At 46.5% G+C, this 14,069-nt stretch overlaps 1 protein-coding gene across 4 annotated transcripts in view; it reads left to right on the top strand.

Moving 5' to 3' along the window:
* tns1b (tensin 1b) overlaps nt 1–14,069 on the top strand; it is a 302,397-nt gene that overhangs the window by 72,843 nt on the left and 215,485 nt on the right. The window contains exon 1 of one of the 4 annotated variants that reach the window (XM_029703055.1): nt 4,578–4,688. The exons of the other annotated variants lie outside the window; for them this stretch is intronic. Coding sequence (XP_029558915.1) covers nt 4,593–4,688 — 96 coding nt within the window. The 5' untranslated portion in view covers nt 4,578–4,592. Of the gene's footprint in view, nt 1–4,577; nt 4,689–14,069 lie in introns of those variants that run through there. 4 annotated transcript variants of the gene reach the window in all.

The following is a 14,069-nucleotide window of genomic DNA, read 5'->3' as shown; positions in this document are numbered from 1 at the left end:
AGTTTTAAGCCCCCTTGACCGTAATCAAGGGTCAGTTTATTCAGGCCAACCCTAGGGGTTTTGCCGTGCCAGATAAACCGTCTGGTCAGCTTGTCGAGAGAGGAAAAGAATACTGCGGGAACAGGGATAGGGAGAGATTGAAACAAATATAGAAATCTGGGCAGGACATTCATTTTAATTCCATTGATTCTACCCAGTAGAGTGAGAGGCAGGTCCATCCATTTACACAGGTCACCCTCCACCATATCAAAGGCCTTTTCAGCGTCGAGGGAGACTGCGACACTAGGTATTTTGTTTTTGTTAGCAAGGTGAATTATATCAAAGAACCTTCTGAGATTATTGGAAGACAATCTATTAATTATGAAGCCAGTCTGATCTGGGTTGACCAACAGGGGAAGACATGACTCCAGTCTCTTAGATAGCATCTTGGTGACCAGTTTACAATCTGTGTTAAGGAGAGAGATTGGTCTATAGGAGGCGCACTTTAGCAGGTTTTTCCCTTTCTTGTGGATTACAGTAATCACTGCTTGAGAGAAAGACTCTGGAAAGCAGTTGTCTTCCCCGGCTTTTTTAAGGACATCCATAAGGTAGGGACCAACAGCTCCCTAAATTCTTTATAGAACTCTGGAGGGAAGCCATCCTCCCCAGGAGATTTATTAGAAGGTAAGGATTTAATGGCCACCAACAATTCAGGAACTGAGAACTGTTCACTCAGGCGCTCTCTGTCTTCCTCTGACAGGCATGGGAGGTTGAGAGAGGAGAGAAAGGAGTCGATCTCTGATAGATCATCGCTTGATTGGGAAGTGTAGAGGTTTTCATAGTATTATTAATTTCAGTGGGGTCGAAAGATATCTCATTAGTAAGAGTTTCTATAGCATTAATTGTCCTCTTACTTTCCTCTGCTTTCAGTTGCCATGAAAATACTTTGTGAGCTTTCTCTCCAAGCTCGTAATAATGCTGTTTTGATTTAGTGATGGCCCTCTCAGCTTGATATGTGTTCAGAATATTATATTTCAGTTTCTTATTTACCAAAAGCCTGTATAGATCTTTAGTTGGGCCTCTTTGGTAGATTTTCTCTAGCTCTGAGATTTCAGATTCAAGGGCACTCAGTTCCGCACCGTGTTTTCTCTTCAGCCCTTTAGTATAGGAAATGATCTGTCCCCTCAGATAGGCTTTCAATGTGTCCCAAAGAATGAAACTGTCAGGAGCGGAGGGTTTGTTTGTCAAAGTAAAAATATTGATCTGCTCTTTGATGAATGCACAAAATTCAGGTTGCTTTAGGAGTGTAGAATTTAGTCTCCATCTATGTGCTCCATTTACCTTGGTAGGAATGGAGAATGATAATACCAGAGGAGAATGGTCACTAAGCAATCTGGGGAGATACTTAATATCTAACACTTTATGAAACAGTTGGGTCGATAGTAAAAAGTGATCTATGCGTGTGTGTCTCTTGTTTGGTTGTGAATAAAAAGAGTAGTCCCTATCCTGTGGGTGCAACTGTCTCCAGATGTCTAGTAAATTGAGATCTTTCATGAATGACATGGTGAGCTTGCCGGCTTTGGTAAGAAGTGAGGGTTTATCAGAGGACCTATCAAGAACTGTATCTAAACAAAAATTTAAATCTCCTCCAACCAGTAGCCATCCTGGTGGTGCTTGAGCGACCTGAAGGAAGACATTCTGTATAAACATATGGTCATCGAAGTTAGGAGCATAAATATTCAATAGGGTCCAAGACTCTGAAAACATATGCCCCTGCACCAAAACAAACCTGCCCGAGGGATCAGAGATGGTATTGTTGACGCAGAAGGGGATGTGTCTACTTATCAAAATTGCAGTTCCTCTTGCTTTGGAGTTAAAAGAGGACGCAAAAACCTGTCCTACCCATTCCCTCTTCAATTTCTTGTGTTCACTGGCTGTAAGATGTGTTTCTTGTAGAAACACAATGTCAGCCTTTAATTTCTTAAGGTATGTCTTTTCCTTTTAATCAGGCTGTTAAGACCCTTTACGTTGAATGTGACATATTTTAGTGGATTAAGCATAGGTTGGGTTTCAAATATGTAACCGAATGGAAATCTCTCATATGTAAATAGTCAGGAAATGTTTCAACTTTGGTTTGAACACAGAAGTGACCTTTGTGTCTCTTTAGGAAGGAAACAACAATAAACATAGAAAAAAAGAAAGAAAAAAAATCCTGCCCACCCCGATTGTCAGACTAAAACAACAATCCCAACAATCAAACATAAATAAACTTGTAGAGATACGTTGCTGCTCGCTTTCCATCTTGCTCTTACTAGCTAAACCTTGGCGTAAACTAAAACCTGCGTGCTCTCTAAGTTGAAAATAAATGTTGTGAATAGACATGGCTGAATATTTACTGCCCACGGAAAGGGCTGCTTGAGTCTCTTTTCGGGAGAGGAGAAACATAAATGGGGGGGAAAGCAGTGGGCCTAAGCCCACTTATTTGCTTCGCCCAGTGGATATTGACTAAACCAAAATATACTCTCCTGTAAATTTAATAGAACTCACCCCGGGAAAAAAATGGTTAGTTGAAAATGTACAAATCAGTTATAGCGACCGGATAGCGGGGTAAACGGATCCAAATTCCAAGAAGATATCAGCAGTTCAGTCCGAATAATAGAAAGCTAACAAACTGCATCTTATCCCCCAGAGAGACCGTCCTGGTTCAGACGCGGTTCAGTTCTTTGAGAAAAGTGAACACTTCTCCCGGTGTGTTGAAGAGATGGCTTCGGCCTTTGTACTGCACTTTCATCTGCGCAGGGTGGATGAGGTAGCCGGTGATGTTCTTCTCCTTCAGTGCTTTGGAGGCAGGTCTGAACTGCTTGCGACGTCTGGCGAGATCCGCGCTCATATTCGGGAAAAGGCTGACCCTCTTGCAAATCGATGGTGATGTCCCCTTTGGCTCTTGCGAGTTGCAGTATCTCCTCTCTGTCTTGGAAACGGAGGAACCTGATCAGGGTGACCCGTGGGGGCTCATCTGGCCGGGGTTTCGGCGCTGATGTTCTGTGGGCGCGTTCGATTTCCAGCGGCTTGGTGAAGTTGATTATGCCTAGGACATCTGGGATCCATTGAGTGAAGAAACGGACCGGGTCACGGCCCTCGCTGTCCTCTTTCAATCCCACCACACGGATATTACTTCGTCTGCTCTGGTTCTCCATCTGGTCTACCTTGTTTTTGAGGTAGGCATTATGCAATTGTATCAGAACCTGGTCATGACGAGCGATGGTATCTTCAACTGTGCTAATGCGCAACTCAGCCTCAGTCGTTCTCAAAAGGAGATCATTCATGGAGGATTTCAGGTCGTCAATGGAAGAATGGAGTTCAGCCGATTTCTTGTCAATTTTCATAGAAAGACCTTTGTTACCATCCTGAATTTCCAGGAGGAGAGTAGCCAGCATGTCGGCAGGCTCGCAAGAGGCTGCCAATAGCAACAGTCTGGAACTGTCGTCTGACTTATGAGGGCTAATGCTAATCTTGCTAGCTGTAGCATTATTGTTATCTTGGGAATCAACAACGTTTTGGTCGTCCTTCTTGCCTCTCGGTCGGAGGTCCATGGCTTTTTGGGAAGGTAAGTACTTGACAATTTATCAGCCGATGTTAGAATATTGTTTCAACGTTGTTATTTAGGTAATAATAGAATAACTTTGAAGAGCTCGGTTTGTCAACGTCTGCTCAGCTCCGCGGCATCACGTGCTCCCCCTTCAAGCCCTTTCTAAGTTACTTTCCCAAAAGTAGAAGCTGTTTTGTTTTGCTCCAGTATCTAGTCAGTTACAGACCAGTTTATTACCATGTCTTTGGGACTCTTTATCCAATTGAGTGAGTGAACTTTGGCTCAATATCTGTCTGCAGCCATTGTATTGGTGCAGTCACCCATGATAATGCTGCATATCACTCCAACTGGCTGGCAAGGACTTCTAGGACATCTCATTACATCATTTGATAAAAATATTCTGAGTAGCTTAATTGTTTATCTATATTTGATCAATTCTTTCCCAACATACACTGTATGTGATGTATCTACATACAATCAGAGGCAACGCCAGTGACTAAGTCTTAGTATGCCCGCCATCCTCCTTTACTCCCAATTACTGAACTCCCCTCCTCCTCCCCTTTTCTTATCACAGTGAGTGTCTATCGTTCCGTTCGGCTGTTCACTCTCCCTCTCCCCCGCCCATTCCCCTCCTCTTCTCTCCTCCTTCTTCCATGAATGGAGAGAGCAGCATCCAGACAGAGAGAGAATGAGGGCGAGAGAGAGTGTTCCTAAGCAGGGATGCTGTATGGTTGCTAGGCTTGGAAAGCTGAAGTGGGATGGGACCTTGTCATGTGTGGTTCTGGCCTCCTCACTCGTAAAGGTGGCCTCCATTCCATTTTAGGGGAACATCTAGGTGGCTGAAGCCCAGGAAGGTGACACTTTTTTCGGGGAACGAATGTAAGACCTACTCTCACCTCCTCCACAGCTAGCTGAGAGCTGGATGGTTCCTGTGAGCGTTGTATCGCAGGATATCTGAAATTAGAGGGAGCGAGAGATAGCGAAGAAGTGTGGTAGAGGACAGAGGAAGGAAGAGGTGAGGACGATGGCTGGACTAGGCTGGTGTCTGGCCATGGTCTTCAGTTGGGGGAAGTTCTTCTTCTCCTGCCTCTTTCCCTTTAGGAGGATAAGGAAAGACAAGGTAAGCTTACATCACTTGGTTAGGCTGCATAATGAAAGGATGTACTGTCATTTTGCAACTCAGCTTATCTGTTTTGTGTACGAGTGACATTATCACTGTAACGTTGCTGTCATGAAATACAGTCATTGTGAACACAAGTCAGGGCTGTGAATGTTGTATTACACTCGCGTGGTAGCAGTTACAATGTTATCCAAGCTACAATGCTATTGGATTTGGTATCTTTGTGGGCAGGAATTTAGCAGGTGAAATTTCAGGTGGAAAAAGTGTATGAAATCCAATCGATCAAACAATCCAGGACTTTTTCATCTATGAATGGGCTGAAATAGGAATATGTAGTAGGCTTTATGGTGTTTACTATTTGAAAGTGTGTCACCTATTGTGCCACACAGTTCCCTTCTCTTTATCGTGCCTTCCCAGTTTTTCTGTCTGGCTGGCTGGCTGTCTGTCTGGCTGTCTGTCTGGCAGCTCTGGAAACAATGGTTGTGTGCATGCCAGTAGCAGCAGAGCTGCCCAGGAAATGTGCACCGATGGTAGAATGGATGATGAGGGAGGGACAGAGGAGATAAGGAAATCAGAATCACTCACATGGGCACGCGCACCCATGCAAACACACACACACACACACACACACACACACACACACACACAGGACCATGGGGCCAGGATATTGCCTGGAATCAGTTTCACCAGGGAACCTTGCCAGATAGTCTGTGCTTTGCTGAGCAGAGTCATTATCCCTGTGCATGTAGCCACCACTCAATGTCCACACACGCACACATACACACGCACTCAGTAACTCCCCCACATACACACACACTTAATTAAGGCAGAAAGCTTTTCTGTCCCTGGCAGGCTGTCGGGACATGGAGAGGGATTGTGAGGCGGACCAGGGTTCTTAGCGAGCACTTCTCTCTTGCCCGGACATCAATCTTCCTGCATTGGCATTTTGATAGCGCAGCATGCTGTTCCCCCTCTGTGGTTATCATTGTGGAAGACTAAGCACTTTTCCTCTCATTTAACTAATGTCCCCACAGCCCATAAATTCAGAGCGAGTCACACACTCCGCACAGCCAAAGAATAAAACTGATATCTATGTGTAATGAGTCTGTGTGTAGCTTGTGTAGAGGAGTCAAGCGCAGGACAGCAGATATGAGTAAATAAACTCAATTTACTCAAAATAGGCAAATACAATACAATAAAGCAAGCCCACATAACGGACCATATAACATACAAACAATCTCTCACAAAAAAACATGGGGGAACAGAGGGTTAAATAATGAACAAGTAATTGGGGAAGTGAAACCAGGTGTGTAAAACAAAGACAAAACAAATGGAAAATGAAAAGTTGATCGGCGATGGCTATAAGTCCGGTGACGTTGACCGCCAAACACCGCCCGAACAAGGAGAGGGACCGACTTTGGCGGAAGTTGTGACAGTACCCCCCCTTGACGCGCGGCTCCAGCAGCACGCCACCACCGCCCTCGGGACGACCCGGAGGACGAGGCGCAGGCCGATCCGGGTGGAGACAGTGGAACTCCCGCAGCAACGAAGGGTCCAGGACGTCCTCTACCAGCACCCAGCATCTCTCCTCCCGACTGTACCCCTCCCACTCCACGAGGTACTGAAGGCCCCTTGCCCGACACCTCGAGTCCAGGATGTCCAGAGGGGGTGGAGGAACCTCCCGCACCTCAGACTCCTGGAGTGGACCAGCCACCACCAGCCTGAGGAGAGACACATGGAACGAGGGATTAATACGGTAATCTAGGGAAAGCTGTAACCTGTAGCATACCTTGTTCAGTCTCCCCAGGACCTTGAATGGCCCCACAAACCACGGACCCAGCTTCCGGCAGGGCAGGCGGATGGGCAGGTTTCGGGTCGAGAGCCAGACCCGGTCCCCCGGTGCGAACACCGGGGCCTCACTGCGGTGGCGGTCGACGCTCGCCTTCTGTCGCCTCACGGCCCGTTGCAGATGCACATGAGCAGCGTCCCAGGTCTCCTCCGAGCGCTTAAACCATTCGTCCACCGCAGGAGCTTTGATCTGGCTCTGATGCCAAGGTGCCAGAACCGGCTGATACCCCAGTACGCACTGGAAAGGGATGAGGTTAGTGGAGGAGTGGCGGAGTGAGTTTTGGGCCATCTCTGTCCAGGGGATGAACGCCGCCCACTCCACCGGCCGGTCCTGGCAATATGACCGCAGAAACCTACCCACATCCTGGTTTACTCTCTCCACCTGCCCATTACTCTCGGGGGGAAAACCTGAGGTGAGGCTGACCGAGACCCCCAGACGTTCCATGAACGCCCTCCATACTCTGGACATGAACTGGGGACCCCAATCAGAGACTATGTCCTCAGGCACCCCGTAGTGCCGGAAGACGTGAGTGAACAGGGCCTCTGCAGTCTGTAGGGCCGTAGGGAGACCGGGCAAAGGGAGGAGAAGGCAGGACTTAGAAAACTGATCCACAATGACCAGGATCGTGATGTTGCCCTGTGAGGGAGGAAGATCCGTCAGGAAGTCCACCAACAGGTGCGACCACGGCCATTGTGGAACGGGGAGGGGTTGTAACTTCCCTCTGGGCAGGTGCCTGGGAGCCTTGCACTGGGCGCACACCGAGCAGGAGGAAACATAAACCCTCACGTCCTTGGCCAAGGTGGACCACCAGTACTTCCCACAAAGGCAACGCACCGTCCGACCGATGCCAGGATGACCAGAGGAGGGTGACGTGTGGGCCCAATAGATCAAACGGTCGCGGACAGCAGACGGAACGTACAGACGCCAAGCTGGACACTGGGGAGGAGTGGGCTCTGTTTGTAACGCCTGCTCGATGTCCGCGTCCAACTCCCGTGCCACCAGGCAAGAGGCCGGAAGTATGGGAGTATGATCCATGGACCACTCCTCTGTCATAAATCCGGGACAGTGCGTCTGCCTTAGTGTTCTGGGAACCTGGTCTGTAGGACAGAGTGAAAACAAAATGGGTAAAGAACATTCCCACCTTGCCTGGCGAGGGTTTAGTCTCCTCGCTGCCCGGATGTACTCCAGATTGCGGTGGTCAGTCCAGATGAGAAAAGGGTGTTTAGCCCCCTCAAGCCAATGTCTCCACGCCTTCAGAGCTTTGACAACAGCCAACAGCTCCCGGTCCCCCACATCATAGTTTCGCTGACCGAGCGCTGAGAGAGCACGGCTCCGATCCCAGCCTCGGACGCGTCCACCTTCACTATGAACGCCAAAGAGGGATCTGGGTGAGCCAGCACGGGAGCCGAGGTAAACAGAGCCTTCAGGTGCCCAAAAGCCCTGTCCGCCTCAGCCGACCACTGCAGCCGCACTGGTCCCCCCTTCAGCAGTGAGGTAATGGCAGCCGCTACCTGACCAAAACCCCAGATAAACCTCCGGTAGTAGTTGGCAAACCCTAGAAACCGCTGCACTTCCTTTACCGTGGTGGGAGTCGGCCAATTACGCACAGCTGAAATGCGGTCACTCTCCATCTCCACCCCTGAAGTGGAAATGCGGTACCCTAGGAAGGAGACAGACTGTTGGAAGAACAGACATTTCTCAGCCTTGACGAACAGGTCATGCTCCAACAGTCTACCAAGAACCCTGCGCACCAGGGACACACGCTCGGCGTGTGTAGCGGAGTATATCAGAATGTCGTCGATATACACCACTACACCCTGCCCGTGCAGGTCCCGGAAAATCTCGTCAACAAAGGCCTGGAAGACTGATGGAGCATTCATCAACCCGTACGGCATGACGAGGTACTCATAGTGCCCTGAGGTGGTACTAAATGCCGTCTTCCACTCGTCCCCCTCCCGAATACGCACCAGGTTGTAAGCGCTCCTGAGATCCAATTTTGTGAAGAAGCGCACCCCGTGCATTGACTCGATCGCACTGGTGATAAGAGGCAGTGGGTAGCTGTACCTCATAGTGATCTGATTGATACCCTGATAGTCAATACACGGGCGCAGACCTCCATCCTTCTTCTTCACAAAAAAGAAACTCGAGGAGGCAGGTGAAGTGGAGGGCCGAATGTATCCCTGCCCCAGGGATTCGGAGACATATGTTTTCGTAGCCGCCGTCTCCTCCTGTGACAGAGGAGGAGGAGGAGACAGCGCCGTCTCCTACACGTGACTCCTGGGAAGTGTTGCGTCTACCAGGAGATTTATCGCACAATCCCCCCGTCGATGGGGTGGTAATTGAGTCGCCTTCTTACAGAAGGCGAGAGCCAAATCGGCATATTCTGAGGGGATGCGCACAGTGGAGACCAGGTCTGGACTTTCCACCGTAGTCACAGTGATGGAAACCCCTGCACACCTCCCTGAGCACTCTCGTGACCAACTCTTGAGAGCCCTCTGTTGCCACGAATTAGTGGGGTCGTGACAGGCCAACAAGGGTAGGCCCAGCACCATGGGAAACGCAGGAGAATCAATAAGGAAGAGACTGATTCTCTCCTTGTGACCCTCCTGCGTAACCAGGTCTAGTGGAGCGGTGGCCTCCCTAATCAGCCCTGACCGTAATGGTCGACTATCGAGGGCGTGCACAGGGAAGGGCATATCCACAGGAACCAGGGGAATTCCTAAACTATGGGCAAAAGAATGGTCAATAAAATTTCCAGCTGCACCTGAATCTATGAGCGCCTTATGCTGGGCATGCGGGGAAAACTTAGGAAATTTGATAAACACATACATGTGAGCAACAGGGGGCTCTGGGTGAGCCTGGTGCCGACTCACCTGGGGTGACACGATAGTGCCCTGCCTGCTGCCTCGACTCCCTGAGGAACCCCCCCAGCACCGACCAGCAGTTTGCCCTCTGCGGCCCAGAGCTGACAAAGTACAAATCTGTTGTTCTGCCCCTGAACAAGGCAGTTAACCCACTAGGCTGTCATTGAAAATAAGAATTTGTTCTTAACTGACTTGCCTAGTTAAATAAAGGTAAAATACATTTTAAATATTCTGTAATGTATTGATTGTTGCTGCCTTCTAGGCCGGGTATCCCTTGAAAAAGAGACTCTGGGTCTCAATGGGCTTTTCCTGGTTAAATAAAGATTAAATAAAAAAACAACTAAAGTATGCATGAGTGTGAATGTTTTGTGTGTGTGTGTGTGTGTGTATATGAGGGTTGGAGTGTTATGTGTGAGTGTGTGGTTATGTGTGAGTCCAGTGAGTGTACTTCCAGCCTGCGCAAGAGAGTTAGTGCAAACAATTATAAGAAATAAGAATAAAATATCGGAGTTAATGCCAATTGTCCAGGTAGTCATTTGATGAACTATTCAGCAGTCTTATGGCTTTGGGGTAGAAGCTGTTTAGGACCCTTTTGGTCCCAGACCTGGCACTCCGGCACCGCTTGCAGTGCGGTAGCAGAAAGAACGGTCTGTGACTTGGGTGGCTGTAGTCTTTGACCATTTTTAGGGTTTTCCTCTGACACCGCCTGGTATAGAGGTCCTGGGTGGCTGGAAGCTTGGCCCCAGTGATGTACTGGGCCGTACGCACTACCCTCTGTAGCGCCTTGCGGTTGGATACCGAGCAGTTGTCATACGAAGCGGTGATGCAACCTGTCAGGATGCTGTCGATTGTGCAGCTGTAGAACTTTTTGAGGATCTGAGGTCCCATACCAAATATTTTCAGCCTCCTGAAGGGGAATAGGCATTTTCTTGCCCTCTTCACAACTGTCTTGGTGTGTTTGGACCATGATAGGTCCTTAGTGATGTGGACACCAAGGCACCTGAAGCTCTCAACCCTCTCCACTACAGCCTCCTCGATGTGAATGGGGGCGTGCTCGGCCCTCCTTTTCCTGTAGTCCACAAGCAGCTCCTTTGTCTTGCTCACGTTGAGGGAGAGGTTGTTGTCCTGACAACACACTGCCAGGTCTCTGACCTCTTCCCTATAGGCTGTCTCATCGTCGTCGGCACCGACTGCCACTGGTGTATGTGATCCCTGTAGGAACGTCAGACAATGGAAATGCACTCCCACGATGTGAAGCTACAGTATGTTGTTGGTGCAGCTGTAGCCTGGCAAAGAATGCACTGACTTCTACATGGAGCTCCTTTTAATATCATCCCTCGTCCTTACCTCCATATGGACTGGCTAGTATCTAGTCTTAGATGTAATGTCTGCCAAGTTCCTCCATGCCTCAACAATTCATTGATTACAATGAGTTGAGTCTGAGCTACAGATGAGATTGTAAGCCACCTTCACTGACTTCAAGGCATCAGTGAAACCATCAGTGAAACCATCAGTCAAACTGGAATTTTGTTTTAAATTTTTTTTACAAAATCATTACAAATTTAAATCTAAAATGTTTTGAGTCAATAAGTATTAAACCCCTTTCATTAAGGCAAGCCTTGATAAGTTCAGGAGAAAAATGTTCTTAACTTCTATGGGCTATGTGGGACGCTAGCGTCCCACCCGCGGTACACACTATCAACAGCCAGTGAAATATCAGGGCGGCAAATTCAAAACAACAAAATCTCATAATTCAAATTTCTCAAACATAGAACTATTTTACACCATTTTAAAGATACACTTCTCCTTAATCCAACCACATTGTCCGATTTCAAAAAGGCTTTACGGTGAAAGCATAAAGTTAGATTATGTTAGGACAGGTACAACACAAGAAAAACCACACAGCCATTTTCCAAGCAGGAGAGGGGTCACAAATACCAGAAATTCAGCTAAAATTAAGCACTGACCTTTGACGATCTTCATCAGATGACACTCCTAGGACTCAAAGTTAGTCAATACATGTATGTTTTGTTCGATAAAGTTCATATTTATATCCAAAAACAGCATTTTACATTGGCGTGTGATGTTCAGAAAATAGTTTGCCTCCAATACCGCCGGTGAATCAGCACAACAATTTACAAAAATAATCATCATAAACGTTGATAAATATTAAACTGTTATTCAAAGAATTATAGATAACCATCTCCTTTATGCAACCGCTGTGACAGATTTCAAAAAAGCTTCACGGGGAAAGCACACTTTGCAATAATCTGAGTACGGCGCTCAGAAACATACACCAGGCAATACAGATACCCGCCATTTTGGAGTCATCTAAAATCATAAATAGCATTATAAATATTCACTTACCTTTGATGATCTTCATCAGAAGGCACTTTCAGGAATCCCAGGTCAACAATAAATGTTGTTTTGTTCGATAAAGTCCATAATTTATGTCCAAATACCTCCTTGTTGTTTGCGAGTTCAGTAAGCTACTCCAAATGTAGGAAGTGCGCCGAAAATTTCACGCCGAAAAGTTTAAAAAAAAGTTATATTTACATTCGTTGAAACATGTCAAACGTTGTATAGCATCAATCTTTAGGGCCTTTTTAACATAAAACTTAAATAATATTCCAACCGGACGATTCCAATGTCTTGAAAAATGTTTTGGAACCCAGATACCTCCTCACGTGAAAGCGCACCACAAAACTCATGTCATTTTCTGAGTCACCAACTTCCCGGCCTTCTTGTTCGCTCTCTGTTCACTGCAAAAGCCTGAAACTAGGTTCTAAAGACTGTTGACATCTAGTGGAAGCCTTAGGAAGTGCAAAATGAACCCTAAGTCACTGTGTGTTAGATAGGCAATGACTTGAAAAGACTACGAGAACCAGATTTCCCACTTCCTGGTTGGATTTTTCTCAGGTTTTTGCCTGCCATATGTGTTCTGTTATACTCACAGACATCATTCAAACAGTTTTAGAAACTTCTGAGTGTTTTCTATCCAAATCTACTAATAATATGCATATTCTAGTTCCTAGGTCCAAGTAGTAGGCCGTTTAATTTGGGTACGTTTTTCATCCGGCCGTGAAAATACTGCCCCCTACCCAAGAGAGGTTAAAACAGTTACAGAATTTAATGGTTGTGATAGGTGAAAACTGAGAATGGATCAACAACATTGTAGGTATTCCACAATACTATTTAAAAAAGGAAGCCTTTACAGAATACAAATATTCCAAAACATGCATCCTGTTTGCAATAAGGCATTGCTAAAAATGTTGCAAAGCAATTCACTTTTTGTCTTGAATACAAAGTGTTATGTTTGGGGCAAATCCAATACAACACATTACTGAGTACCACCCTCTATATTTTCAAGCATAGTGGTGGCTACATCACGTTATTGGTATGCTTGGAATCTTTAAGGACTGGGGAGTTTTCAGGATAAAATAGAAACGTAATGAAGCTAAGCACAGGGAAAATCCTAGAGGAAAACCTGGTTTGTTCTGCTTTCCAACAGACACTGGGAGATTACTTCACCTTTCAGCAGGACAATAACCTAAAACACAAGGCCAAATCTATACTGGAGTTTCTTACCAAGAAGACAGTGAATGTTCCCGAGTTACAGTTTTCACTTAAATCTGCTTGAAAATCTATGGCAAGACATAAAAAGGGTTTGTCTAGCAATGATCAACAACCAATTTCATAGAGCTTGAAGAATTTTGGAAAGAATAATGGGCAAATATTGTACAATCCAGGTGTGCAAAGCTCTTAGAGTCTTACAGCTGTACTCGTTGCCAAAGGTGATGTATTGACTCAATGGTGTGAATACTTCTGTAAATGAGATACACTGTATTTCTGTCTGGTACTAAACCATAGCTACTTAGAAACCGCATGACACCTCCCCACCAAACTGAAGTGCTGATGAATGATATGACCTAATAACCACAGAATGTCTAATTGACAGAGATTTCCTGGGTTCCTGGGTTTTAAAAGCGGATCAGTTTGACATAAGCTGAGGGCTATGTCAGTTGAACTTGGCTCCAGCTGCCTTGGTATGCAAGTGATTAAAAAGAACTGGATCCCTGAGAGAAAGTGAAAAAGGGCTCTTTGAAACTACAGCGCTTTCTGAAAAGAAGGGCCAGTTTCTACCCCTGACTTGCAGAACAGGCTGAGGAGAGTTGTTGCATGTGGGGAGCAACGTATAGGGAACATATGGGCAACATATGGGCACCATTGGTATTGTCAAATTTAGTATGGGCAATGTGTGGGGAAGATTATTGCAGCTACAATGCGAGGGACAGAAAATGGTCTGTGCTTGACTATTACAATGACATTTGTGCTAAAGGATGTCTCGTTAATTAGGTTGAACTGAGGAAGACTGTCCTAAGGGACAACAGTGTGGTCTGTGTTTTTGTGGAGCAGTGTCTATTTATGATAGTCTGTTCTTGAGCGTAACACGTACAGAATAAGCATTAACATATAGGAGAGGGCAATTAGGACAGAGGGGTGAAAGGTTGGGCCTGCAACAAACGGGAAAGGGAATCCAATAATGTTTTGGGTAGTAGAGCGATAGGCCTTGGTGTGTCCTGCTACACAAAAGTGCTTTGATACCTGTGGAACAGTGCTATGTTGATGCAAACCATTAGCATTAGCATTAACCAACATCGTTTACAG

The sequence above is a fragment of the Salmo trutta genome, chromosome 20, assembly GCF_901001165.1.
Source record: "Salmo trutta chromosome 20, fSalTru1.1, whole genome shotgun sequence".
In the NCBI taxonomy this organism is placed as follows: domain Eukaryota; kingdom Metazoa; phylum Chordata; class Actinopteri; order Salmoniformes; family Salmonidae; genus Salmo; species Salmo trutta.
The sequence above is the reverse complement of the archived record's forward strand: the minus strand, read 5'-3'. Positions and strand labels throughout refer to the sequence as shown.